Source organism: Aspergillus wentii (assembly GCF_001890725.1).
Source record: "Aspergillus wentii DTO 134E9 unplaced genomic scaffold ASPWEscaffold_8, whole genome shotgun sequence".
Taxonomy (NCBI): Eukaryota; Fungi; Ascomycota; class Eurotiomycetes; order Eurotiales; family Aspergillaceae; genus Aspergillus; species Aspergillus wentii.
The window spans coordinates 1114856-1141588 of NW_024467839.1; the positions used below are offsets into that span (position 1 = coordinate 1114856).

Below are 26733 nucleotides of genomic sequence, written 5' to 3' on the forward strand. Positions count from 1 at the left end.
CGAGCCGTGCGGGACAACCACTGGATAAGCCACCCTGGGCGGACCCAGGAGGGGCTCCAGTCTGCCAGCCAATAGCCACTCGCCGGTGCCTGACTTTTACACCGCCAGCAGCTCCTGTTCCTGCGCCCATCCACGCAGATGCCCCTTTTAGGCCGGCTTAGCCCCGTTTAGGCCCTGCTAGCCCTGGGCCAGACCCTCGCCGCCGGCCAATCACAGCTTCAGGGGCTGCGAATCGCCCACGATCCCGCCGGCTTCTCGTTTTTGTTACGCCCCGTTTGGGCCCTTTTCTTCCCCCCGTCGGTCGCCTTTTTCTTCTCTTCTTCTTCTTCTTTCTTTCCCCCGGTTTTTTTCTGTCTATCATCTCCTGGTTGAACGCGAAGCAAGAGAGAAAAAGGCCGTTGCGCCCCCCCCTTCGCCTTTTCATTCTTACGTCGTTCCTTACGATCATCCATTGACCACCGCTTCACTCGTTCAGCGGGCATTCATTCGTTTAATACTTGACAGAAAAGAAAACATCAGAAAACCCTTTCTAACCTCCTTCCCTTCTCAACCAGCATTATGAAGGGTGCTATCTTGGCCACCGCGGCCGCCCTCGCGGGCACTGCCCTCGCTGATGTCGCCCACATGCGCCGCCACGGCCACGACTCTTTCCACCAGCGTCGTGCTCTCGAGGCTTCCAGCTCTGCTGCTGCTGCTGATGCCACCTGCGGCTGCTCCACCGAGGTCGTTACCTTCTACGGCTCTCCTACCTGTAAGTAGCAATTGACTCAATTGGATGGGAATAGCTTCAAGAATACTAACTAGTTCAGTGGTGCCTGTCTCCTCTACCGCTCCTCCCGCCCCGTCTCCCACCGAGACTAGCAGCGAGACTCCCACCCCCAGCAGCACTCTCACCTCGACTGCTGTGACCACCCTCCACTCCACCAGCTACAGCACCGTGACTGTCCACGTCACTCCTTCTGCTCCCGCTCCCGTGGAGTCCTCCGCTACTCCTGAGGTCTCGAGCTCCAGCTCCGTCGAGGTTTCGACCCCCGAGACCACCTCGACTCCCGCTCCCGTGGCTCCCACCACTACCTCGACTCCCGTGGCCGTTGCTCCTACGACCACCCCTGAGCCTGAGCTCCCCACCAACCCGGTGACCAGCTTCTCCTCGACCGGTGTCTACACCATTCCCGCTACCACTCTGACTGTCACCGACACCACCACTGTCTGCAATGCCAACAGCGCTGAGCTGCCCAGCGGTTCCCACACCATCGGTGGTGTCACCACCGTCGTCGAGACCGCCACCACTGTCACTTGCCCGTACGCCACCGTCAAGCCCACCGGTTCCACCGTGACCAGCGTTATCGAGACCACCACCTACGTTTGCCCCTCCGCCGGTACCTACACCATTGCCCCCATCACCACCTACGTGCCCTCCAGCACCGTTGTGGTCTACCCCACCCCGGCTACCTTCACCCCCGGCACCTACACTCGCCCTGAGCACACCGTGACCGCTACCCGTACCGACATCACCTACATCTGCCCCACCAGCAGCTCTAACCTGCCCACTTCCACCCCTCCTGCTACCAGCTCCACCGTCCCTGCCACCACTGCCGTCCCTGCCACCTCCGCCGCCCCCAGCAGCTCTAGCTCTAGCTCTGCTCCCGCCCCCAGCTCCACCGGTGAGGTTGGCGGAACTCGCATGGGTATGACCTACTCTCCCTACACCAACGGTGGTGACTGCCAGTCCAAGGACGAGATCGCCAAGCACGTCGCGGAGATCAAGCAGAAGGGCTTCACTCACGTCCGTGTCTACTCCACTGACTGCAACGGTCTCGAGTACATTGGTGAGGCTGCCAAGCAGAACGGTCTTAAGATGATCATCGGTGTCTTCATCTCCAGCACCGGTGTCTCGGGCGCCCAGGACCAGGTTACTTCCATCGCCAAGTGGGCTCAGTGGGACCTTGTCTCTCTCGTCGTTGTCGGTAACGAGGCCATCCAGAGCGGTTACGCCGATGCCTCCAGCTTGGCTGGTCTCATCTCCTCCGCCAAGTCCACCTTCAAGTCGTCTGGCTACACCGGTGAGGTTACCACCACTGAGCCCATCAACGTCTGGGAGCAGTACAGCAGCACTCTCTGCAATGCTGTCGACATCGTCGGTGCCAACCTCCACCCCTTCTTCAACGCCGACACCACCGCCGACCAGGCCGGTACTTTCGTCAAGTCCCAGTTCGAGCTCCTGAAGAAGACCTGCCCCGGCAAGGACATCCTCAACTTGGAGACCGGCTGGCCCAGCGAGGGTAGCGCCAACGGCAAGGCCGTTCCCGGTAAGGAGCAGCAGGCCGCCGCCATCAAGTCTCTCGCCCAGGAGGTCGGTGACAAGTCCGTCTTCTTCTCCTACGCCAACGACCTGTGGAAGGACGCCGGTGAGTTCGATGTCGAGCGCTACTGGGGCTGCATCGAATCCTTCGTTTAAGAAGTTCACGGCTCTTTAAACATGTACAGATGGTTTGGAGTTTGATATCATTCTTCTGTCGCCTTGGGTTCTTGAATGCGACAGCACCTTATGTTTTTTCTTTTTCTCTTCTCAGTATACTTGAATGTTCATGTAGTAGATATAACTTTTATTATTTCATGTGTGTCTACTGATCGGGTTGCATCCATTGTTTTCTATGTTTGATCTTAGTCCTTGTATATGTGCTAATTCCATTGACGGATTTCTTACGATCAACCTGTTGTAGAGTAATCTAATCATTCCTTAATCTGATTCTCTATCTTAATTCACTAGTTTGATATGATCACAATCAGTATAGTAACTCAGCAGTATGAAACTTTGTCTATGAATATCGACGTGAATTTCTCTATCTGACCATGATAATTCATCGACTTTTATATTCCTATTCACACAATCCCACAACATATATACTGCCATATTCTTCTCTTCCTCTTCCTTTCTCACCAACCCTCCAAGGCCTTTTTCATGGCTCTACAAATCCATCAGCATAAGCCCTTTGCAATACCTTTTCATCTCCATAACATGACCCACCCAACTGCCGTCATGACTTATCCTCGCTCAACCAGGGCAGGTGGAGGTTCCCTGTGTCGCGTAGTTTGCAAACAAGCATTCAAAGTTCTGGAACGATAACATCGAACTCTTTCCCGACGACCACAGCTTCCCACGAAGAGCGAGAGAGATCCTCTGCATGGAGCGTATCTTCCCTCTCCCTGAACCCTTAACGATGGTCTCGTACAGTGCAGTTAGCACTTTCTTCGATAAGTCCGTGTCTTACGGCTCTTATTACAGTGTCCCTGAATCTCTCTCGAGATACGTGATAGCAGTGGAGGCTGATGTATGTTTCCCCTCCTTATCCTTTCTATATGCTGCTTTTGCAAATGGTAGATTTGGGTTAATGGTGCAGACGATACGATACTTCGGCCTCTGCGGACTGAAAGTTCAATGCTGGTTTTGGAATGCACTCCAGCATTACGCAAAGCTATGAAGGGTCAACCTGATGGGATTGGGGTTCCATATATATCGCAGATAATGAAATGTGTTGGGCTGGATGATGGTATGTCACGTTCATTCTTGGTATATTCGTCTGCTTTGCTAACGATCACGAGATGCAGCGATACCAAGACGAGACCACCGAGCCATTAGGTTTTGGCTTATACAAATCGCCGAACCGATGTATCGCAGATATCAATTATATTGGACTTCTACAACGGGATTGAATCCCACGCTCACGCTACTCGTGCAGGGGTCGATATGGCCTGCTGTGGAATGTAAGGCTGGATAGCCTACATTAGACGATAGAGATAGCTCTGCACCATGTCATGATGAGAACCTGGTTCATGAATTTCCCAGATTGGTATTGATTCCTTTTCTAAACTTACACTCTAGTTCTGTGGGGAAAATACTAACTCAGTCAGGTCATCTTATTAGATATTCTCGTCGATTTCTTTCCCCGAATATGGGCTTATGCCACACAACGAGACGTGGTTCTTCATGAGGGAAGACGCATGGTACTTTAAAGTGTCAAAAGCTATACCAGCAACTCGCACAACAATCAGGAAACAGCCATCGTTACGAAAATGCTATTTGTATCTTGCCACCATGGCAAAGAGCACTAGGCATGAGCATGACCTAAATGAAAAAAGGGTACAATAGGAGTCAATACTCCCTTGGTGATCGACGTCACGGAGACGGGAAACTTTGATCGACAGAACCAACGACCTGGCCATGGAGGCTAGCCAGCAATGCCGCGAACATAGCACATGCATGTTTCTTGCCTTCGAAAGGCCCCGAACCAGGAAGGCCATACTATACCGTCATCACCACGACAAGCGAACACCCGGAAGATGCTTCCCAAAGGCCCACACCCGATCTTCATGTCCTGTCAATGGCCACCATACGAGACGAGCTGACGTATAACCCTTGGGTATCTCGACAAACGACAGATCGATAAAGATAGACTTTTTCAACGAAACTGGAACCAGACGGTGTGGTCTGCCTGCCCTGACAACAACGAACTGCTACAAGGGCAAAAGACAAACGGCTAGAATTCAAAGCCAAGGACCCAAATATCTTCTATACGCCATCGAAAAAGCGAAGAGGAAGAGCAGCTAACTCTCCGAGAGAAAAAGGTGTTGGTTGGATGGCTGTCGCTTGCCAGCCATCTATCGAAGAATATCCAGCAACAGAATCCCATCTCGACTGGTTTTATTCATTACCAGCTTAGTTCGAGCATCTTCGTTCAACAGTCTGACTGTCGCTGTCATGCTGCGTGCCAAATGGTATTGAAAAGTCAACCTTTGAGGTCCAGCTCAGCAAAACAAACCTCATCCAGGCCAACGATTTGGGGGTTGGAGTATACTGCCCGAAGGAAGCGTGTGTGGCTGCCGGTGCTTCGCTCTGTATGGTCTGATATGATGATCTGATATTAGTTTCTTTCATTCTCTACTTCTACTGTAATACGATCCTGGTTTAGTTTTATCAAATGGAGATCTGCATTCCTTTTCTCGCACGGGTCACATTCCATCCATTGACATCTGATGATCTGAGACAGTGGGTATTTGAATAGAATAGAATAAGATAAAATAAAATATTACTCTGTGCAGATCAATCATTGCTCTATCTATACAGTAGATGCCATTACCATGACAGAGAAATCGACCTCATTAAGAATGATAGATAAGTTAGATACATACATACAAGGCGATGAATAAACAAAGTCAAGCCTTTCTCTTTATCCAGTTTCTTCGTAGCAGGCGTGTGATTGGAACCCCCGCTATCGCATTATTGTTTATTTATCTTGTCTTCCTCCTCGCGACCGACCGATCAGGTATCGAATTTACTTTCTCTGGCAGGTCTGTTTATGGTCAGTTAGTATATTCAATTCTTTGAAAGAAAGGGAGGATGATTGAAACATACGTTGTCAGCACCGCAGACCAACCAAGGGCAGCAGAATTTCTGGTCGGGGATCATGGTAAAGTTGCTAGGGGTTGCGTTGCTGCACTTAGCACCGACCTGTTTATTTGATTAGTCTGGTTTATGTTGCTTTGGGTAGGAGGTTGGGGATGTGCTCACGCCGACGCAGGACTTCTGGACAGCGTCAGTGCCGGGGTGGGGGACGGCCATGGCGACGCCGGCAATGAAAGGGAGGATGGCGAGGAAACGCATGATGATTGTTTATTATGAGTGGATGGGTAAGATCTGAGGAAGCCAAGTGGTTAGAATTTTGTTGATTGATTGATTGAATCCCTTGATTGGGAAAGAAAAGCAAAGAAAACATACCTGGAGATGGAGGGAAAAGCACGAGGAAGAGAGGGACAACGTGGGGGAGAGAGAAAGGGGAATCAAAACAGTCTTAAAGAGGAGAGAAAGCGAGTTGGTGATAGTCAGGCACCCTTATTCTTATTTAAGAATCACCAAGAAGAGCTCCTCTTTTTCTCCTCAATCGTCGGATGGAATATTTTTGGAAATATGACAAACAGTACGCACAAAGACCGACAGCATACAATCTGAAACGCAACCGATGGACCAACAGTCGAGCCGAAGTCGCGATTGGCCCTGCTGGAGAGCTTCATGGAGAGCTTTTCCCCATCGCGGTGTCATTCAGGAGAACGATCTGCAGTGGCGATGGATCAGGGCCATCTTGGCAGGACAATTGTCCAGCTTGTTGGAGGCGTAAGGGATACGATGCCTAGGAGTTGCCGCGATGGGCAATGATTGACTCGCCTGATGGAGCCAATGCAGGAACCATGAGATCGTCTATCAGTCCGCTTCTCGCCAAAATCAAGATGGTGGATGGATCAGGAGAGATGAGGGGATAGCAGTGTCCCCCATGACGTCGTCGTAACTCTTCACGTTGCACAAACGCAGCCACTGGTTAAATTTCCGAATCGTCAGGTTAAAACAATAATTTGCGAGTTTCCAATATGATACAAATGACTGATCAATTCAACTCTTGCGGTCGGAGAATTGCTTCGTCTGACCCTGAAACTCATCCAATATGCAAGCCATGCTCAAACCAGGGAAAATAGGAAAATATCAAAACCAACGCCATGATTCCACCCGCTGTGTCCATGCACAGGATACCCAAAACCCCAAAATGAGAAACAATAAACAGAAGACATGATGAATGAATGTGATGCAGATGGAGATAGCCCGGCTCAAAAATCCATAATGAAATTGACCAAGAAAAATGCAGATGGTATGTGTTCCTGGTATCGAACAAATGAACGAAATCAACAAATGACTCGTAGATTTAAAAGATGAAAGAGGGCCCAAATGCTGAAAACCCCGACGGCGCTGTACAAGAAATCGCTCAAAAGATGAAATGGAGAAAATATGATGACCACGATGGAATAGATCTGATGATACGTATTAAATCATGGCGAGTCTGTCGGCCACGAGGAAGTGGTGAGATGGAGACGAGAAGCCGTGGTGTCGTGGCAAACTAGAAAATGCTAAACCTTTTGAATTTGCTGCCTTTACCACACTGTCAGCTCAGTCTACGCAAGAAATTGCTCAGAACGAACATACCTGACTTGCGATTTTGTTTCTTCCCTTCACTTACAGCGCCCGCTGCAGCCATGACCGGGTTGGCACCATCCGCGGCTGCCTGGATCGCGGCAATTCGATGCATCGCTCTCGCATCGCCTTGATCGGCTGCTTTGACATACCACACATTGGCTTCCAGGGGATCACGGCGACAGCCAATGCCCATCTCGGTGAAGTATCCAACGGCGTACTGCGCCTTGGCCAGTTCTACAAAACTTCAATCAGTATCGACTCAAAATTGACCATCAGGGAACATACCAAGTTCTGCCGCACGCTTGGCCCATTCATATGCTTCACTCTCGTCCTTGTCCAGAATAGGTTCAGCACCTACCAAATACCACGCACACAGAGCCATCATGGCCAATGGGTGTCCCCGCTGTGCAGCGCCAGTGTAGAAATGAATGCTCAGTGCAGGGTCTCGCGGGCAATTCAGCTTGCCATGTTCGTACGCGTCTCCCAGGCGGTAACAGGCCTCGTCGTGTCCCAAATCGGCCGACTTAGTGAACAGCTGTGCTGCATAAGATGGATCGGGAAATACATCGTCACCATAGCCCGCCTCATGCAGCAAGCCTAGTTCGTACGGTGCCGAGTTGTACTGCATATCAGAGGATTCCGTTGCGCGCTTCATCCATTTCAAGCCTTCCCGGTAGCGCTTGCCCAGGCCCATGTCTCCTGAGAGACAGGCCTTGGCCATGCGCATCATGGCACCTGGATGGTTCTTGGATGCTGCTTGACGGTAGAATTGCACAGCTCTGGCAGCATCAACCCGGTTTCCCCAACCAAACTCATAGCAAAGAGCTGCTCTGTAGCACGCTTCGATATGTCCATGTTTGCTTGCCGCGACAAAGAGAGGAAATGCTCGATCATAGTCTTCTTTGCCCTTGCTGAATAGCCCCGAAGCATAGCCGTCACCCAGGTAGTACTGCGCGAAAGGATAGCTGCGATCGGCAAGGCGCTGGAGAATGGATCTAGCTTCTCTCAAAAGACCGGCTCGGGTGATCTCAGACTGATTCTCACTTGACGTACTCTTGCCTTTGTCAAGCTCATCAGCAGGCATCTCCAACATCGCATTGAGCATGAAGATCGCAAACTCGTACTGGACAGCGGGGTCATCTGTTTTCTTCACATTGGCCAGATACATGTCAAACGTCTGCTTATGGCTAAGCAAGGATGCGTTAGTTCCAACCGATGATCGAAGATGGGCATTGCCCAATTGGACCGGCGCGGGACCGGGCTGAGGATACGGGGCACTGAGGAGCTCGGCAAAGGACAGAGGGCGAGTATCGGGAGATGAGGTAGAATGTCTAGATGCCGAGCGAGCATGCAGACGCGGAGATGCCTGGGGCGAAAAGTTCCGCCCCTGACGACCAAGATCCGAGCCAGATGAATATGGAGAATGACCGGGTCTTCGTGGACTAAGATAAGGGCTGTAGCCGGAGGAATTATTAGCAGGCGTTGCTGCAGATACTGATAGGAAGCCCTCGGAGTTGCGGTAGGGCTGGTGATGGTACTGCAGAGGTTCGTAACCATCCGATCCGTGAGTTGTGCTATCTAGACTCCCACGAGAGGAGCTATTGTGACTGCCACTCTGTGCATCACGCTCGGATGATGAGTCCCTCTTCTTTCCAAGGCCTGATTCATCCTTCACTTGTGAATCGCCGACCGACCACGAGCCGCTGTTAGCAGGTGTATGTACATACGGGACGGAAACCCGGTGAGAGTCATTGCGCTGTGAAAACCCAGCATCGGAGGCTTGTTGAGGCGTCGGCGCTTGGTCTTCAAGCGACATGTGTGAAAAGGCAGATGTGGGAAGCGGTGGTATCTCATAATCGGAGGGACCATCGATCTTTGGCGGCGAAACGAGAGAATTGCCTACCACGGGAAGATTTCCTGACTGCGATGCAGAGGAAGGTAATGCCTTCCGTACAACGCCCAATCCCATGGGTCGTTTTGGATTTGATCGGGATTGTGAGACGGGCGGAGAGGATCTTAAGTAGACCGGAGGAGGAGATGAGAGAGAGTGGCGGTGTTCTCCTACTACCGGACCAGCCATCTTTCTCAAAAATAGTGTAAAACGAGTGTTATTGGGACTCTATCCTCCTGAGCCAAAATAGGTATCGCAAAGCGAGTGTCGGGTTATATGGTTGGCATGGAGAGTTTGTATGCGGTCATATGTGCGGAGTAGGAGGGAGAGGGCTGGGAGGTTGGAGGGGATCTGCGACTAATAACTGAGGCGCGTGGAAGGAACGGTATTAGGACGTCCACAGCGGTTGGCCAGTGATATCAGAGGAATTGAGGGGGTATCAAGGTGCTATCAGGTCGTGGAGAAGCTGAGCAGATCGATGGGTCGTTCGGATAGAGGGTCCACCACCTGTAGCAAACATTAGACGGCTTTTGTTCCTCCCGAGCTGCCTTGCAGACAGTGCATTCCATACCTGCGAGTGACCAAAATCATGAGAATGAAAGAAAGTAAGAAGAAAAAAAAAAAAAAAAAAACGAATGATGGATGCCTGGCAGATCCGATGAAGCCTCAATTGCCTGCTGGACAACAAGAGAGAATGGGCGAGAGGAGATTCGTCTGTGACAAAGATTTCCCCCACTTTTTTGCTGGTCCCTTCTTTTTCGTTCTTAGTTTTCAACCGATTGGGAGAAGATGGACGGAAAATCCTCGCTACTGTGGCAAATAGACGATGGTCAGCAGTGATATCATTTCTTTTTCTTTTGACGCTTTGCTTTTAGTTGGGAAATTCGAGAAGAATGGTCACATCGCACGAGGCTAGCTCGACGTACCACTGTTTCAGCTGAAGAAGGCAAACGAAGCGAAGGAAAGAGAAGGGGAAAAAAGAAAAGAAACGAGAAAAGACAGTCTTTCTCTGACGATTGAGGCAACTGAGGGGAAGACGAGGAGCAGAAGCGAAGGTGTTTCTTTTTCAACTGCCGTGGCTGAGACCGACGCCAGACAGACGATCGATGGACGCTTCTTGGCGGCCACGATTTGAATCTCAATCGACAGGTTCCAGCGCAGTCAGCTTAAAATAACACCGAGGATACGGAGCGTTATTACAGCCGACTGACTTTTCCCCATGCCTGCAATATTCGATAATGCATATCCGATGTTGTTCATCCCGGTCTATTGAATCTTCCTCCATCCGTGCGCTCGAAGCGGGCAGAATCCCGACTATCGCTAGGCTGGGCCAAGGGAAACAAAGAAACGGTGGCCACCCGCCATATTACGATGATGCTATTGGCACATATTCCGCTCTGATGCCTGTTGTCAACATGGAAATTCGAAGCGATGGTTATGACTAACAATAATACCATCGTACGGGGTTCTCCGGGTTGATATTTGGCATCATATCTCAAGCTACTATATCAAGTTATCCACCGCCCGTCGACTGCATCGCATTCTCCACCTCCAGCATACATACACATCACATATAATTCCAATTCCAATCCACCGGCACCTACAACGTGGCTGACCAGGATTGTTGGAAATGACCGGTCTGACGATTCATGCCCATTGCGAATCCTCACTTCGATTGAGCCTCACCGTATCGATTTTTCGTAACAATGAGATCTCCGGTTTAGATGCAGGTCCCGCTATCCATAAAGTTCACCAGCATGGACGGGGTACGATCTATCAGGGCGGCTGGATATGTTGATCAGTTTCTTTTTTAAATCAGGTCGCAACATCGGATGGAAGATATTAGGGCAGAAATGCATATTTTAGTTGTATGATCGCCAAATGAATTGTTCTCGGGGATCTCAGATCGTCGTTGCCGACTGTCTGCTTACGAGGACCAGCAGAATCAGGATGGATAATCCTGGATGGCAGATCTGCTTCCTTGCATATGCTTTTCGCATTACATCATCAGGCTGAGGATGTCGCCATTCTTGTAACAATGCAATTCGTTATCAGAATCCAGCTGTACCTTGTCCTGAAACTGGATTCCATCCGCATGGCCAAACGCAATGCTCTATACTGTACATGATATGTAGGTGTGATACAGAAGAGACGCGCGTGGAATTGCCAACTAACCGTGTTTCTTTTTATTCCTGGCCCTGGATCTACATCTGCCTGATAAAATTAGCAATTTTTTTTGCCTCTTCTTATTTTTTCTTAATTCCCATCGACTTGGAGTGAGCTTGCCTTACCCCATAGTATAGTGAGACTGTCAGCATATATGCACAGTATACCTGAAGTGTGGCGTAGTTACAATGTGGTTTCCCCTCTTTTGGTGGACTGAAAATAGAACAGAGGAATTTAGCTTTGTCGAGATGCATGCATGCTGTATGGAGCTCTTCTAGGCCACCATAATCGTATCTCGGAAGTTCCTGGGTCATAATATTTAGAGCCTCATATTACTCTGCCAGCACCTACTCTGTATGCTCTTTAATATGTAATACTGTTATTGATGATATTATCCCATTTACTGTATCTGCATGATATCCCCTCGTGGATGAATAGACTCTGTAGCTTAACGTTGAGATCTTTTTGGAGGGGCGCAAATCATGGATCAAAAAATGGAACAGCGACAATGCCTAAATTATCTAATTGGCCATGTTTCCCCACAACCACACCAAACAGTGCTAGTGGCTGTCATGTCCCGGGTGGGCTGGCCAATTATAAATTACGTGACTGTAACCTTCCAGGATCGAATCAACCCGTGGGCTCCACCAGCTGCTGCTGATTGGTGGAAAGCCCGGTCTTTTGCTCGGCCGGGCAGACCAATTGCCCCTAGCGACGCACATGGCCGCGATGATGGTATTGTTTGTGTATGGCATGATTTGATACAGCGTTGGCCACCGGCTCGATTCTTCTGTGACACTCCAGAGGCAAAGCAGCAGAGGTAGCATCGCTCTGGCATAGCACTAGCTGGCGAATATCCATTCCTGCTGATTTATTTCATACAGACAAAGGCAGCTTTTTTAGCTCAGTTGCAAACCCCGTGATGCCTCTGTTTTAGGCAAGGGACTGGCCATTCTTCCATAGAGTATCGCAGCTTATCTCCACACAAACATCATTCGACTCTGTTGTCCCGCAGCTTTTTCTCCCCTCAGATCCCATCCCATCGCGGATTTTCTTCATCTGTTTCCTGTTGCTCTCTGGGTTTCTGCGCTGGTCGGGGATAATCATTTGTGAAGCCGCTTTGCTTGCTTTAGGCTGTCTCAGAGGGCTCTCTAGTCCAATCACTGAATCACTTCGCTGTTCTCCTCCAGCTGATCCTCAGCGCCGACCATCGTTTACGACAAATATTCTGCGAGTTGCAACCGCGCGACTGTCGTTTCGGTTATTTGAAATTATAGCGCCCCTGTATATTCTATCGTTATCGGAAGACTCGATCGCATAGGCCGGGGTTGGAGAGGGTTTGTTTCACCTGGAACAGAGAAATTTACGTCGCATCGATCGATCAGATCACTCGGATTCCGACTTACGACTTTTACGCTGTTTACGAATTACCTGATTTATTGATTATTCTTTCTTTCACGAAATTCTCCTGCCATTCATGGTTGCATTGTTTTAATTGTGAGTGTACATGTTTCACATCTCCGCGCCATCGACACTAACATTGTCTCTTTGGTATCGGGTAGCAGCGTCATGTCTTTGCCGCAGAGGCCGGGGAAAATATCCCCGCGGCGCGATGAAGAGCGCACGGTCTTTCGAGAGCCTTCTCGGCGACGACGTCGAGATAGCGATACGGGAGGGTACAGCGACGACCCTTTGAGTCCGTCGTCGGGCCATCGACACCGCCGTCATCATCATGGCCATCATCATTCGCACAGTTCACGCCGGAATCGAGATCCAGATGAAGAGAGACAACTGCCGGAGGGGGAGTTGAGGCGCAAAAGGAGTTTGGTGAAACCGGAGCGCAGTCGCATCGATCGCGACCATCCGAATTACCACTACAGAAAACGAGCCCAGAATATGCCCACGTACCCTTCGACGACCGGGAATGAGCCGATCACTGAACCACTCACTGAAGCGGAAAACGAAACCGACACAAACGGGCCCAGGAGCGCGGAAGTGAGAACAAAGGACGTATTGTCGAGCGAACCAGGAAATATCAACAAACCCATGGAGCGGCTGCCGAATCGTCGTCGTTCGAAGAAAAGAAGATCATCCCGGAAGATTTCCAAAGCAGACGCGGAAGAGAGGAGGCGAAGAAAGGCTATGGAACAAGTTCGTCCACCCAGTCCGTGGAGCGCATACTGCGCTGTGATTACTTTTTGGGCCCCGGATTTTGTCTTAAGGTGCTTCGGAATGCCGCAGAAAGAGCAGCGCAGCGCGTGGCGTGAGAAAATGGGCCTCATCAGTGTCATTCTACTTATCGCAGCGTTCGTCGGATTCCTCACCTTCGGTTTCACAGCAGCAGTATGTGGGACACCACCGGTTCGGCTTAAGGTCAACCAGGTTAGTAGCAACTACATGATTTTCCATGGGAAGACCTACGACCTAACCAAGTGGACACACCCGGCCGCTGCGGGTATTCCCGCCGATTCCAACGTATTATATGATCTATCGACAAAGTATGGAGGGGAGGATGGCAGTTTTCTCTTTCAAAAGGTCAACGGGGCTTGCAAGAACCTCATCACTCTCGCCGATGGATCCGACGTGCCTTCAAACTCCAATGGAGATTTGGGCTGGTATTTTCCTTGCAATACATTTAAACAAGATGGATCTTCGGATCCAAATATGACCATGCCATTCTACCCTGGCTGGGGTTGTCACACATCTGGAACAGCTCGAAAAGATTTCTATGCCTTACCAAGCTCTGGAGATGTGTACTATACATGGGATGATACCAAAAACAAGAGCAGGAACCTGGCGGTTTACTCCGGAGATGTTCTGGATCTTGACCTTCTGCGTTGGTTCAACACTTCGCAGGTCCAATATCCTGCCAAGTTTGATGAAATTCGCCAAAACCCCAACGTGCGTGGTGTCGACTTGACTTATTACTTTCAGAGCGGCGAAGAAAAGAAGATTGGCAAGTGCCTGTCGCAGATCATCAAAGTTGGCAGTATTGATACCGATACCGTTGGGTGTATTGCGTCCAAGGTCGTTCTTTACGTGTCTTTGATTTTCATCTTGTCCATTGTCATCGTCAAATTTGCCTTCGCTTTGCTGTTCCAGTGGTTCTTGGCCCCTCGTTTTGCTGCGCAGAAGACGAGCATGGGTACGGACTCCAAGTCCCGAAACCAGCAAATCGAGGATTGGTCGAATGATATTTACCGACCTGGTCCTCGTCTTGCGGATCCTTTGTCGGATCGAATGAGCAAGCGGGCTAGTTTCCTGCCTACCACTTCTCGGTTCTCCAGCCCTTATACTGTCAGTGCTGGTGGTAAGCAACGACCTCAATATGTTACGATGGCGAGTCAGAACTCTACTTCTCGACTTGTTCCAGGTGGTGCAACTGGCTCTATATACAAGCAAAGCCAAAACAGCAGTGGTGGAACATTGAGTGCAGAGCAGTCCCGCCAAAACCCTGGTGCTAGCAGGACAAGTCTGTTACCCCCGGGGCAAGACTCTCATTACTCAAACGCCGTAACAAACTCAGATGGAATTGGACCAGCTGGATTTATTCACGAATCAGTCGTTCCTCAACCACCGCCCGAATGGCAACCGTACGGGTATCCCTTAGCTCATGCTCTGTGTTTGGTGACATGCTACTCCGAGGGCGAAGATGGTATCCGCACCACATTGGATTCTATTGCCATGACCGATTATCCGAACAGCCACAAGACTATTGTCGTTATCTGCGACGGTATGATCAAGGGAAAAGGAGAAGCATTTTCCACTCCGGAGATTGTTTTGGGCATGATGCGCGACCACGTTGTTGCCCCCAAAGATGTTGAGGCATTCTCTTATGTCGCCGTAGCTATAGGTTCCAAGCGACACAACATGGCCAAGGTCTATGCTGGATTTTATGACTATGGCGAAACATCGATTATTCCACCAGAGAAGCAGCAACGTGTCCCGATGATGATTGTTGTCAAGTCCGGCACTCCTGCGGAGTCAACCCAGGCTAAGCCGGGAAATCGGGGCAAAAGAGACAGTCAGATTATCCTGATGTCCTTTTTGCAGAAGGTCATGTTTGATGAGCGAATGACGGAGCTGGAGTTTGAAATGTTCAATGGCCTCTGGAACGTGACTGGCATTCCGCCAGATTTCTACGAAGTTGTCCTAATGGTTGATGCGGACACCAAAGTCTTCCCTGACAGTTTGACCCATATGATATCCGCGATGGTCAAAGACCCTGAGGTCATGGGATTGTGTGGTGAGACCAAGATCGCAAACAAAACCCAGAGCTGGGTGACTATGATCCAGGTTTTTGAGTACGTTTCCTATATGCTGATTAGATATTTAATCATTTGCTAACTATACTCTAGATACTTTATTTCTCACCATCAGTCCAAGTCGTTCGAGTCGGTCTTTGGTGGTGTAACCTGTCTACCCGGATGCTTCTCCATGTACCGGATCAAGGCTCCAAAAGGAGGCCAGAACTATTGGGTTCCCATCCTGGCCAATCCGGATATAGTGGAACACTATTCAGAGAATGTGGTGGACACCCTCCACAAGAAGAACTTGCTTCTTCTAGGTGAAGACCGATACTTATCCACTCTGATGCTACGAACCTTCCCCAAGCGCTCGCAGATCTTTGTACCCCAGGCCGTCTGCAAAACGGTGGTACCAGATCAGTTCATGGTTCTTCTGTCTCAGCGACGTCGCTGGATCAACAGTACCGTCCATAACTTGTTCGAACTGGTCCTAGTCCGAGACCTGTGCGGAACATTCTGCTTCAGCATGCAGTTTGTGATCTTCATCGAGCTTGTCGGTACTCTGGTTCTCCCAGCTGCTATTGCGTTTACATTCTACGTTGTCATCTCTTCCATCGTTAAGAAACCAGTACAAGTTATTCCGCTGGTTCTTCTGGCGCTGATTCTCGGTCTTCCTGGTGTTCTGATCATTGTGACTGCGCACCGGTTGGTGTATGTGCTTTGGATGCTCATATATCTCATATCGCTGCCAATTTGGAACTTTGTTCTCCCCACCTACTCGTACTGGAAGTTTGACGATTTCAGTTGGGGAGACACGCGCCAGACCGACGGGGCGAAGGATAAGGGGCATGAGGCCGGTGAAGGAGAATTCGACAGCAGCCAAATCACGATGAAGAGATGGCGCGATTTTGAAAGAGGTATTTGCTCACTCTCTCAGCATGAGGAAACCCGCTAACTCTGTATATTAGATCGACGTCTGAAGAACCAGGCCGGATGGACAAAAGCTCCTCCAATGGCTGGATATCCGCCTTACGATCCACATTCGGACTACTGACATGCGTCATTCTGAACGATTATTAATGAGTATGATGTGCTTTATTGTATCATGTCGCACACCTTTCTTAGCAGGCGTTTGAAAAAATTATAGTATAGCAGTGTCGACTAACAGGAGTCTTTTGGGGTACTTATGCGATCTTCTGTTTCTTTACGCCCTCCACACGAATGACGCTTCGCTTTTTATGTGTGATAATATTTCTTGTGTACCTAAGATGTTGGGGGGATTTTTGTCAGGCTATCATGTATGTACAGCGACGATTATAGCGAGAGCGACTGCTCCACGCCTAATGCGGCAATGAATTCGGAATGAATTCGGAATGTGCTGTTCAAGGTGACACAAGATCTATCAGTCTAAGATATACATCACATCTGTTATATCAGTTAATTATCCCCAATTAGCCATTCCAAATCCCGGCCTGCTGTGCTGCGACCCTTGCCACAGATCAACGTGGCTGCTGGTCATGAGACGGGAAAGATCTGCATTTGACATGTTATGCTTCACATTGCCATCTTCGGCTGCCTACGGAGTCCGGAGTACAGCGAGTTTTGTTTTAATAATGTGTTTCTTCGTGGCTGATATTGAAGCTAATCGCGTGGTGGTCTCTCTGCTGCTTTGGCCTCTCCTCGGTCTTTTCTTGGCTGCTTCTGACTAAGAAAGCCTCATATCTTCAACCTCATTTCTCCCTTTTCCTCATCCACCTCTCGTCTCCGTCCGTTATTTCGTTTCTTTTTGTCTCTTTTGTTCTTTTCCTTCGATCCTGTCATCGTCTTATTATCCCACGTCAAATTCCTGCGCTGGTTGCCTGGCGATCTCCACTTCATGTGACGGTCGAGAATAACTCTCGCCTGTCCCGATTGGTCGTCTTGCATCTCTGCTGGATCATATTCCATTCCGTTTCTCTGCCATTCTCTCTCTCCCTCCCTCCTCTCCGTTTCTCTCGTCTCTTTCTCTTCTTTGTCTTCTTCCTCGACCTCCTATCCAGCTTCGTCATCTGGCCCGAACGCTGCGACCACCGGACATGCACGATCCCATGTCCCGGAGGCTGACCATGCAAAACTGCGCTTCCCTGCGCCCACGAGTTGAACGGAACTGATCCGATCCGCAGCGTCATCGTCATCTCTCCACGAGCAAAGACACCTCTTTGATTAACCGCCACGAGGCTGTCAGTAATAATATTCCATTTTATTTACGCATACACACCTCTAGACTTACCGCTTATTATTATTTGGGATCCGACTTGCGACAGCCCCGCGCGGTTTGCGTGTTCTCTGTACAACAACACCACGCTTCTCTATCATTTTATTTCTATTTCCATCATCCCCGCTCACACCCCTCCCCCCATCTTGCATCCCGCGCAGAGTCGTCTTATTCGCCCTTGCGCTTCATTATCACGCAACATAGACTCCCCTCTACATATTTCGCCTTCTCGGCCAGTCCATTTTTGTTCGGACCGACTTTGCAGCGTCAGAACAGAGTATTTGCCTCAGTGGGGGTGGTAGGAAGTCCAACTGCGGGGTGGAATTTGACAGTTGCAGGGGGGGTCTATTGTCCACGATCTCTATCTGTTTGAATCCCCGATCGATTTCGAGGGCAACGTGGTGATCCGATTCTCGGTTTGTGCAACGGCCGCTTGATTTGCCAATCAGGCTTGTTTGTCGGAGAGGGGGAAATCGACTTGTGTTTCTGTCAACCGGGATTTCAGCATTCGGCTCGTTTTCTACTCCAGCCTTTCTTTTTCTTCTTGAACTTTCTTTTTTCTCAACTATTCCTATCTGATATCGTCAGCCGCATTCCATGACAGGGATGCCTGGACAGGGTAACTCTGGCCCATCTGCGTATCCTCGGGATCGCAATGATAGGACGTCAAATGCAGTGTGCGATATTCCAGGATCATCCCAGCCTCGGTATTCGAATGATTTGTCCGGTCAGACTCACGATTCAGCACACGATACATGGCCGGATGAGATAGATAGTTATGTTGCCCCTGGTGCCCCGGGATCGTCATCGATTTCAGTGCCCCCGGGTGTCAGCATGGTCGCAGAGGAAGGCATGGACCCAAACGAGAGCGTCTCCGCATTCACCGCAGTATCGCACTACCCGAATGTGGTCAACACCGATTCAAACCCCATAGCAGTTTCGCAAGTCGTCAATGCAGTTTTTGAACGAGAGCACTTCTTTCGACATGGAAACGTACACAGTTCGGGGACTGCGGAACTCCATCGTTCGTCCTCCCCACCGGCAGATCTGTATATATCCGATTCAGAAATGACCGATGCCCTGGCAGACATTGGAGGAGTGTCTCTTGGAACATATGCGACTAGCGGTGGCCCTGATCTTGACAACATCTATCAGCAAATAGTCAGCAACCATGCAACGGGCAACAACATCTCGACCATCCCCGAGGATAGCGAAATTGGCGACGGAGGTAACCTGATTACGGATTATGAGCCATCCATCAGTGCGGAGCGCTCGACACCTGTATCTGTACGAGATGATGATCCCGACGACACGCGGAAATTCTACCAGGATAATGAGGCCGACCGTAGACATGAGGAGGATTACATCGAACTCGATTATCGGGATCACCACGAGGGGATGGGTCGTCTGTCCGATGTGGACATTGATGATTTCTACCAACAAAATTCCGACTACGATTCGTTCTCGCAGTCAACCGATATCCCCTTTCCACCCGGTCACGATGTTCATGGGAATTACTTCTCGGATAGCGAGGATCCGGCTGCAGATTTTGAAGCTGAGGCACATTTTCCTTCGTCTGTTGTGCATGGGACCAGTATGTTATTCAATGCTCTTTACGGTTTGGGGATATGTTGAAGTATGATGGCTGACTGATTTTGATAGCCTACGAAAGGAACCTCACCATCGACCAGTTCATTAACCAATGGCTTGTTCAATCGAGTGCAGCTCCTGTACCGAATCTTCTTCCCGTGCGAACGCCGTTTCCGCCACATCCCATAGCGAGCATCCTAGGCTGGACACCACCAGAGAAGGTCGTTCGGCCTAGCCGAGTCCCGGGGGACTTCTTCGATGTTCAACAAATTCCCTGGTGGGAGACATTGCGAGTCAAGCGATCCGATGCCCGTGCACTGCGAGATCATTGGTACACATCGTACCACAACCTAGAATATTTGCATCAGCGGACGGCGAAACTGCCTCTAGAGGAGTTCTACTTCCGGGAGAAGTCCATGCACACCAAACACAAGGCGACAATCAAGCATTTCCAGCTTCGGAATTTGATGTCCGTCGTCTCGTACAATACCGTTCACTTCGCTCACGAGTCCAAGTTGCTGTCGTGGGCCCCTGGTTATGATGACTTGAACTGCCTGGTGGATTTGACGAGACCGGCCGTTGAAACTGGTTTCCAGGGTCCGGTGAAATTCACCACCATGAAATCCGCTCATGACGTGTCCATTGCTGGTGGATTCTGTGGTGAATATGCATTGCGACCATTTGGTACAGAAGGAGAAGGCGTGCAAGGGCTTGTCACGAACAATCCTAATGGGATCACCAACCACCTTGACATAATCCAACATCGAACAAACCGAACACCCATGGGAATCTTTGCGTCGAATGATCGACATCTGCGGGTTTTGGACTGTGAAACCAACACCTTTGTGACAGATCACGAACTGTCTCGCGCCATTAACTGCACGTCGACCTCGTCGGACGGACGTCTACGCGTCGTCATTGGCGATTCTGCAGACGCATGGGTCATCGAGGCAGACACCGGCCGACCAGTTCATCCGCTCCGGGGTCACCGCGATTTCGGGTTTGCCTGCGCATGGTCTCCGGACATGCGACATATCGCAACGAGCAACCAGGACAAAAAAGTGATCATCTGGGACGCTCGTATGTGGCGCATGCTCGAGAAAATCGAATCCGATGTGGCAGGATATCGGTCGCTACGGTTCTCGCCGGTCGGAGGTGGTCCACGAACGCTGCTATGCTGTGAGCCGGCAGATCGGATTTCAATCATCAACGCGCAAACGTTCCAGAGTCGACAGGTGCACGACTTCTTTGGTGAGATTGGCGGAGCAGATTATTCACCAGACGGCAGTGCGATCTGGGTAGCCAACACGGACCAACATTTTGGTGGGTTCATGGAATTTGAACGACGACAGTGGGGGCAGCGCTTCAAGCAGCGAGGACTGCCGAACGAATGGGCTCGAGAGTCCGAATTGGACGACGATGAGCGATGTGTGTTGAACGAGCGAGAACGGCAGATGAGATTCTGGTGGAACATGAGCGATGAAGAGCATGAGGAATTGATGCTGTAGTTGAATTATTATATTCCATTTTACCTTTGAGTAGATGGATTTTTTGTATGTACATAGGGCCAGGCGTCTACGGAAATTTGTTTCGGGTTGCATATTGATTGACTTGATATGGCCGGTGGCGATGATTGACGCGAGCATTTCACAGCGACATGATATCCATTTGTTGAATCGACTCGAGTTATTTTTTGTTTTTTTCAGCTGCTGTTCAGCTCGCCTCTCGCTTTCAGCTCAGCTGAGGGATCTTCACCCACCTTGACGACACACAGCACCGTATTTATCCACCGTGGCGGTGATGCGCCCACTTGAGCCCCGCCAGATCTGCTGCGATCTCACCAATCGCAACGGCACGCCTCGTGGAAGCCACGCTGCCCCTCCTCTAGGCGTAAATAAATACCTCCCACCCCTTCTCCTGCCCTGAACACTCCATCTCCCACATTTCTACATTTCTACATTTCTATTACATCTTCATCCCATCCTCCCCAAAATGGCCTCCAACGACTACTACAACCAAGGCAACTCCTACGGCGGAGGCCACGGCCACTCCTACGGCGACGACGACTTCTCCTCCGCCGCCCACCACGCCCAGGCCCACCACGAGTCCTCCGAAGACAGCTCCCTCTTCTCCTCCGCCATCTCGTTCATCAAAGACCGCCAGAGCCAGGGCTCGCATCATGAGGAGATCGACGAGAACGAAGTCTTGAGCTCGCACCAGTCGCTGTACAACAACGAGGACGACGGCCGCTCCCACGACTCCAAGTCGCTGGGTTCCGGCGCTGCTTTGCAGGCTCTGAAGATGTTCACTGGCGGTGGTGGTAGCAGTGGTGGTAGCGGTGGTATGGACAAGAATGAGTTGATTGGTTTGGCCATGTCGCAGGCTGGCAAATTGTGGGAGCAGAAGCAGAGCAGCGGTGGTAATGTGGTATGTTCTTTTCCCCTTTCCTTCTATTATATACTTGTTTTTTGTTTTGTTTTGATAGATGTGTGCTAATGATAAGGTACAGAGCGGTGACAAGCAATCCGCTATCAACAATGCCGCTGAGATGGCCATGAAGATGTACATGAAGAGCCAGGGTGGTGGTATTGGCGGCACTGGTGGCCCTGGAGGTGGTGCTTCTGGCTTGTTGAGCTTGGCCAGCAAGTTCTTGTAATCGGTTGAATCCTTTATTCGATTCTTGGACATACTTTCTTGTCTGTTTATAGCTTGTTGATATGAGAAATGGATGCAACTTATTCTATGTATTCAACCATTCAATCTACCTACACCAACTCAACATATATGTATGCACTGACATCCGTCAATGACACCGGGTATGCAAGCGCCAAACAAATGTACGGTCCGCTCCTGCTGGTATCAAAAGTTCAGACCATTTTTCAAACAGCAAAAAAAGAACAGAATGAAGAAAAGAATAAACACTCTATGATTATAAAACGAAAAAAGAATAGAATAGAAATCACCACTCGTCGTCGTCATCGTGCTTCCCCTGCATCGCCATTTGGCGTGCCTTCAGTGCCTCTGCAAGTCCACCAGCTAGACTTGCGTTCGATGAACTGTTTGGTGTGCCCCGTCCACTGCCACCAGGCGAGTCCTGCGAGTTCATGCTCACTGCACTGTCACGAGGGGCTGGCGGAGGGGCTGGCTTCCGACCTGCCATGTTAGGTCTCTTGGCTGGTGGTGCCGGCGGGGCCGGTTTGGCCTTGGCTGCCGCTGCAGCCACTGCTCCATTTGGCACCGGGCTAGGTGTCGATCGAGGGGCAGCCGGTGGTGGAGGTGGCGGTGCGGGCTTGGGTGTAGGAGCGACTTGTTCTTCGAGGTATGCTTCGGGCGTCCAGCCCTGAATCGAGCTTGTTGGGTTCATGCACAACCACCACCCTAGCGTCGGTTAGCAAATGTGTAAGAAAATCGTAGGCTCATGACACATACCATTTCCTTCCTTGGACATAATCTGCACGATATCACCCGCTCGGATGGACAGCTCGTTCGAGCGGTCACTGTTAAAGTCGTACAAGACCTTGGCGGTCGCTTTCTTGGGCGCCGGAGGACTTGCCGGGGGTGGCGGCGGTGGCGCCCTCATGGAGCCCGACGAAACGTTCCGTGAGTGGGAGGCAGCAGCAGAAGCAACAGGCTGGGGAACAGGCTGGGGGACCGGCCTGCGCTGTGCCGCCGGCTGGGGTGCCGGCGGTGGTTGCATGGCAGCGGGTTGTGGTGTTGACGTTGGCAGAGGTCGAGCCGCAGGAGCCGGCCTAGATGCCAGCTTCGAGGGTCCGCCTCCAGGGCCACCAGGACGAAGCAGCTTTCCTTTAGTGACGGGTCTGGCAGTGACTTGCTTCCCCTTCGGAGTGGGCTTCGAGACCGACGTGGCAGGCTCGCCAGCTCCAGTGTGAATTGTACCACTCTTGTAGGAATCGTCTCGTGGAACAGCCGGATCCTTGACAACCTTGACTGTAGCCAGCTTGCCTGGCTTTTTGTTGTATTCGATGCTAGTAATTGTCAGCTTTGAACAAATTCAACCTGATAAGGAAGCATACTGGTCTGCTATCTTCAAATTCAACCCGCGCAAGGCAGTGCTGAGATGAGTGAAGAACTCCGTCTTGAAAATACAGGAGATGAGAGGATCCGGCTCCTGGGGACTGCCAACCAGGAGTGAGAACCAGTCATCCTTCAAGTTGGATGTGCTGACGGATTTGATCGCTCCAATGGGGATTGTTCGCTCGGACGCGATGACCAACTGGTTGTTGACAAGGGTTTGTGCCACGATGTACACATGTCGATTCGTCTAAATTCTGTTAGCGGGTAACAATCAATTGAGAACCACCTTACTTACCAAGACAATCATCCGAGGAGATGGCTTGCTGGATCGGCCAAATTTGGAAATCAAAACATCGCCACGGCAAGAAAAAAGAACATCCTCAGATCCTATTGAAATTGAGGGTCAGGTTTGGATTCAACAAGAAGACAACAGAAAACTTACCATTGATGCCTGCACCGTTTCGGATCATTTCTCCAGGGCCGCCCTTGTTGCCAATGCCGAGATAGTCTCCAAGGAACCGACGAGATCCAAGCAAACTCATTCTGCGACGCTCCTTGCGGCCCTGTAGCAACTTATGACCTTGGTCTCGCACCTTGATCAATTCAATTCCACCAGTGGCACGGCGCCAGAAACGCTGGATGCGAATGGCACATTCTGTGCGGTAGCGGAGATAGTTTCGCCACGCTCGCTGGATTCGGATGGCCATGTTGTGCCAGTAACGATCGCGCATGGCCTCGAGGGCGAAAAGCGTCTCAGGTGTCTTGACGAAGACCTTCGAAATACCCATCTGGTACTCTTCCGTAGGGATGCTGGTGTCCTTCAAAATCTGGCGGGCTCCAGTCTCAGCGTCTCCTGTCCATGTATAGTCACCGGCATAGGAGGTCTTCGGCGACAAAAGGTAGAAACGCTCCACGAATTTGTCAAAGGTCTGACGGTAGGCAAAACCGGCACGACGAATGCGGACGTTCTCCTGGAGACCCAGATATTTGATCTGGTGCAGGACGTTTCCAACGTTGTACTCCTTGGGCGCCTTGTTGTCGTTGGGCTTGATGGTTCTGATGTACGATGGCTGTGCCTTCATCAAAGTGGCTACCAAATCATTCGCAGAGGCCTTGATCTTATCACCGGCAGTGGGTGGGCGTCTCTTGTCATCCTGGTTCACCTGGTTGGGGAAAAGCGTGTGGACAAATGGATTGGCACTAGATCCGGCAAGGTTCAACAAGTCTTTCAACAATTGATCCTTGTTCTTGTCTGTCATTCCTTCAACTGCGTAGCTGACGTCACCAGCATAGTGCTTGACAATGAACTGGCCCTGGCGGCTTTCGAAATTGGGGTTCTGGCCAAGGAAATTGAGTCTGCCAACAAAGGTGTTGTCTGCCGCACCAGAATCGGCGTGTGCAGTTGCACAGGCATCATTCAGGGCCGCAAACACACCAGGCGGGCGCTTGTCTTCAATCAATGAGCACACCACCTTGTTGTCGAAATACTTGATCGGAGTCCATTGAATCTGCTCGCGGGCGTATTCATCTTGCTCGGCCTTCAAAGTCAACTGGATGAAAATCTGCTGCAGCTTCTCGTTGACATAGTTAATACAAAGCTGCTCAAACGAGTTCTTTTCAAAAATCTCAAACCCGTAGATATCCAGAATTCCGATATTGTTTGTGGCAGCGCTCCTAGCAGTCAAAGAGGAATTGACGCGCTCCACAATCCAGTCGAAAAGGTTGAAATAAATTGCCTTGGACAACGCATCGCGGACAGCAACCGCTTGAGTCGTGTTCAGCGGAACTTCGTAGACAGATCCTCTGCGGCCCCCACGAGCGGTCTCCATTATACGGATGGTCATGGCTTGGTTGACTTGGGCGGGATCAACCTCAAGCAAATAGGCCACAAAATCAACGACCGACTGGTCTTTGATAGCGGCGTTACCGGAGTCATCCTCCTCGAAAACAATGTTTCCTATCCACAGAATAGCAGCCAGCATTCGGAAAACATCGTCTTGCTCTGGCTCCGTCATCCCGATAACGTTCATCGCATTGAGGGTATCATTGAACTCGGCAGCATCATCGACGCCCGGTACATCGAAACATTTCGATCGGCTAGTGTAGACGTACGATTGAGGTTGTTGCAAACCGAACATATCTTAAAGGCATGAGCCAGGAACCTGAACAACATAAAATGGGGCCGTCCTTACCTCTATACTTCTGCGGCGCTGCTTTTGCGAACTGGTAGAAGATATGGAAGTTCCGCTCGTTGGTAATCTGCCCCACAACTCTAGACTTCTCAAGAAGGTAGTTGGTGATGTGAGCACCCACGGGCTCGCCGTTGGCATTGAACTCCAATTCCAGGTATTTTCCGAATCGCGAGGAGTTGTTGTTTCGCAGGGTCTTTGCGTTTCCGAATGACTCGAGCAACGGGTTGGTAGCCAGAACCATGTCCTTGGTATGTTGAATAGATGAATCACTGCCCCCTGAGACACTAGCAATGTATTGCATAATACGCTTTGCAGCCTCGGTTTTTCCAGCACCTGATTCTCCCGAAATGATCACACACTGGTTGTCTTTGTAGGATTTCATGTTATAGTAGGCGGACTCTGCCACCGCGAAGACATGGGGGGGGACTTCGAGTCGATTCTTTCCACGGTATGATTCGAGGACCTGGTCGGTGTAGATGCCCACTAGAAAGACAAGAAAGTCAGCAAACACATAGTGAAATCCACCACTGATGAATCAACTTACAATCTTGAAACGGGTTGACAGACACCAAGACATGCCCGATGTAAGTCTATCATGAGAAAAGTTAGTCCTTGCGTCCTTGCCCGCGCAGAACCCCGCAAGCTCCTTGAGGGGTGATGCCTTACGTAGATCTCGCCATGTTCGAATCGAAGTTTCAGGTTATCGTTAATAGCCTCATTGGAGATTTTACTGAGTAGGGTCAAGTCTGAAACACCAATCTCCTTCTTCTTTGTGCTTTCGAAAACAGCCTTCTTGACTTGGGGCTTTCCCCCCGCTCGTCGCCCATCGCCCACATCCGCATCTGCCTTGGAGCGACCGAAGCGACTCTTCTTCTCCCCGCCTCCATGACGTCGTGATTGTACCTAAATAATAATCGCATATTAGAATAACCCGTTCTAAACAGATGCTCTCTGTAGCGATATTGTGCGGGCAAACTCACCATATTTTTGTCTGTGCCGACTTCCCCGGATCTCGCGCCCAGGCGTCAGGGAATCTGGCCTATCAGAGGGTGGTGTAAGGAGTTATTTAGGAAATCAATGTGAGAGTTGAAGTTCTCATTCCAAGGGCTGTAGCATCCAGCCGAGAACAATTCAGTAAAAGAGGGAACCACCGGTAGGAAAGAGAAGAGAGAGTGAGATAGTAGTTGTTGTCATCGAGGAAGAGGAATGAAGACAGGTACCCTCTCTCTCCTGTACTGTGACATCCGGCCACTAGGCGGCTCTGCGCCACAGCCCACGAGTGGCACCCGTTGCGATCTCCAGGAAAACGCGCAATCAACCGTAGTTCGACCCCCGATTTA

The 26733-nt window shown here is 50.4% G+C and overlaps 8 protein-coding genes across 8 annotated transcripts; 4 read left to right on the forward strand and 4 right to left on the reverse strand.

The window, feature by feature from the left end:
• Window positions 1–558: 558 nt before the first annotated feature.
• Window positions 559–2458, forward strand: btgE (putative cell wall glucanase (Scw11); the record flags this gene model as incomplete). The annotated part of the gene is made up of 2 exons (XM_040833588.1): window positions 559–751; window positions 810–2458. The coding sequence occupies 2 exons, from the start codon at window positions 559–561 to the stop codon at window positions 2456–2458; spliced, it is 1842 nt and encodes a 613-aa protein (XP_040684887.1).
• Window positions 2459–5333: 2875 nt separating this feature from the next.
• Window positions 5334–5662, reverse strand: ASPWEDRAFT_176303 (uncharacterized protein; the record flags this gene model as incomplete). Its single annotated transcript, XM_040831483.1, has 3 exons — window positions 5334–5351; window positions 5414–5509; window positions 5570–5662. 3 exons carry the CDS (start codon window positions 5660–5662, stop codon window positions 5334–5336), a joined length of 207 nt encoding a protein of 68 aa, XP_040684888.1.
• A 1279-nt stretch (window positions 5663–6941) lies between these two features.
• On the reverse strand, window positions 6942–9098 carry chs3 (putative chitin synthase activator (Chs3); the record flags this gene model as incomplete). The annotated part of the gene is made up of 3 exons (XM_040833589.1): window positions 6942–6973; window positions 7028–7252; window positions 7304–9098. 3 exons carry the CDS (start codon window positions 9096–9098, stop codon window positions 6942–6944), a joined length of 2052 nt encoding a protein of 683 aa, XP_040684889.1.
• Window positions 9099–12644: 3546 nt separating this feature from the next.
• Window positions 12645–16277, forward strand: chsF (chitin synthase CHS3; the record flags this gene model as incomplete). Its single annotated transcript, XM_040828896.1, has 2 exons — window positions 12645–15379; window positions 15434–16277. 2 exons carry the CDS (start codon window positions 12645–12647, stop codon window positions 16275–16277), a joined length of 3579 nt encoding a protein of 1192 aa, XP_040684890.1.
• Window positions 16278–17038: 761 nt separating this feature from the next.
• On the reverse strand, window positions 17039–17677 carry ASPWEDRAFT_31878 (uncharacterized protein; the record flags this gene model as incomplete). The annotated part of the gene is made up of 3 exons (XM_040833590.1): window positions 17039–17353; window positions 17398–17539; window positions 17592–17677. 3 exons carry the CDS (start codon window positions 17675–17677, stop codon window positions 17039–17041), a joined length of 543 nt encoding a protein of 180 aa, XP_040684891.1.
• A 751-nt stretch (window positions 17678–18428) lies between these two features.
• ASPWEDRAFT_118846 (WD40 repeat domain-containing protein) lies at window positions 18429–20674 on the forward strand (the record flags this gene model as incomplete). Its single annotated transcript, XM_040828854.1, has 2 exons — window positions 18429–19170; window positions 19239–20674. The coding sequence occupies 2 exons, from the start codon at window positions 18429–18431 to the stop codon at window positions 20672–20674; spliced, it is 2178 nt and encodes a 725-aa protein (XP_040684892.1).
• Window positions 20675–20698: 24 nt separating this feature from the next.
• On the forward strand, window positions 20699–22246 carry ASPWEDRAFT_45178 (uncharacterized protein). The gene is made up of 2 exons (XM_040836461.1): window positions 20699–21593; window positions 21676–22246. Exons 1-2 carry the CDS (start codon window positions 21159–21161, stop codon window positions 21820–21822), a joined length of 582 nt encoding a protein of 193 aa, XP_040684893.1. The 5' UTR covers window positions 20699–21158; the 3' UTR covers window positions 21823–22246.
• ASPWEDRAFT_31881 (class I myosin myoA) lies at window positions 22126–26376 on the reverse strand (the record flags this gene model as incomplete). The annotated part of the gene is made up of 9 exons (XM_040833591.1): window positions 22126–22544; window positions 22596–23152; window positions 23201–23448; window positions 23497–23588; window positions 23644–25341; window positions 25394–25876; window positions 25938–25983; window positions 26060–26296; window positions 26374–26376. The coding sequence occupies 9 exons, from the start codon at window positions 26374–26376 to the stop codon at window positions 22126–22128; spliced, it is 3783 nt and encodes a 1260-aa protein (XP_040684894.1).
• Window positions 26377–26733: the final 357 nt, after the last annotated feature.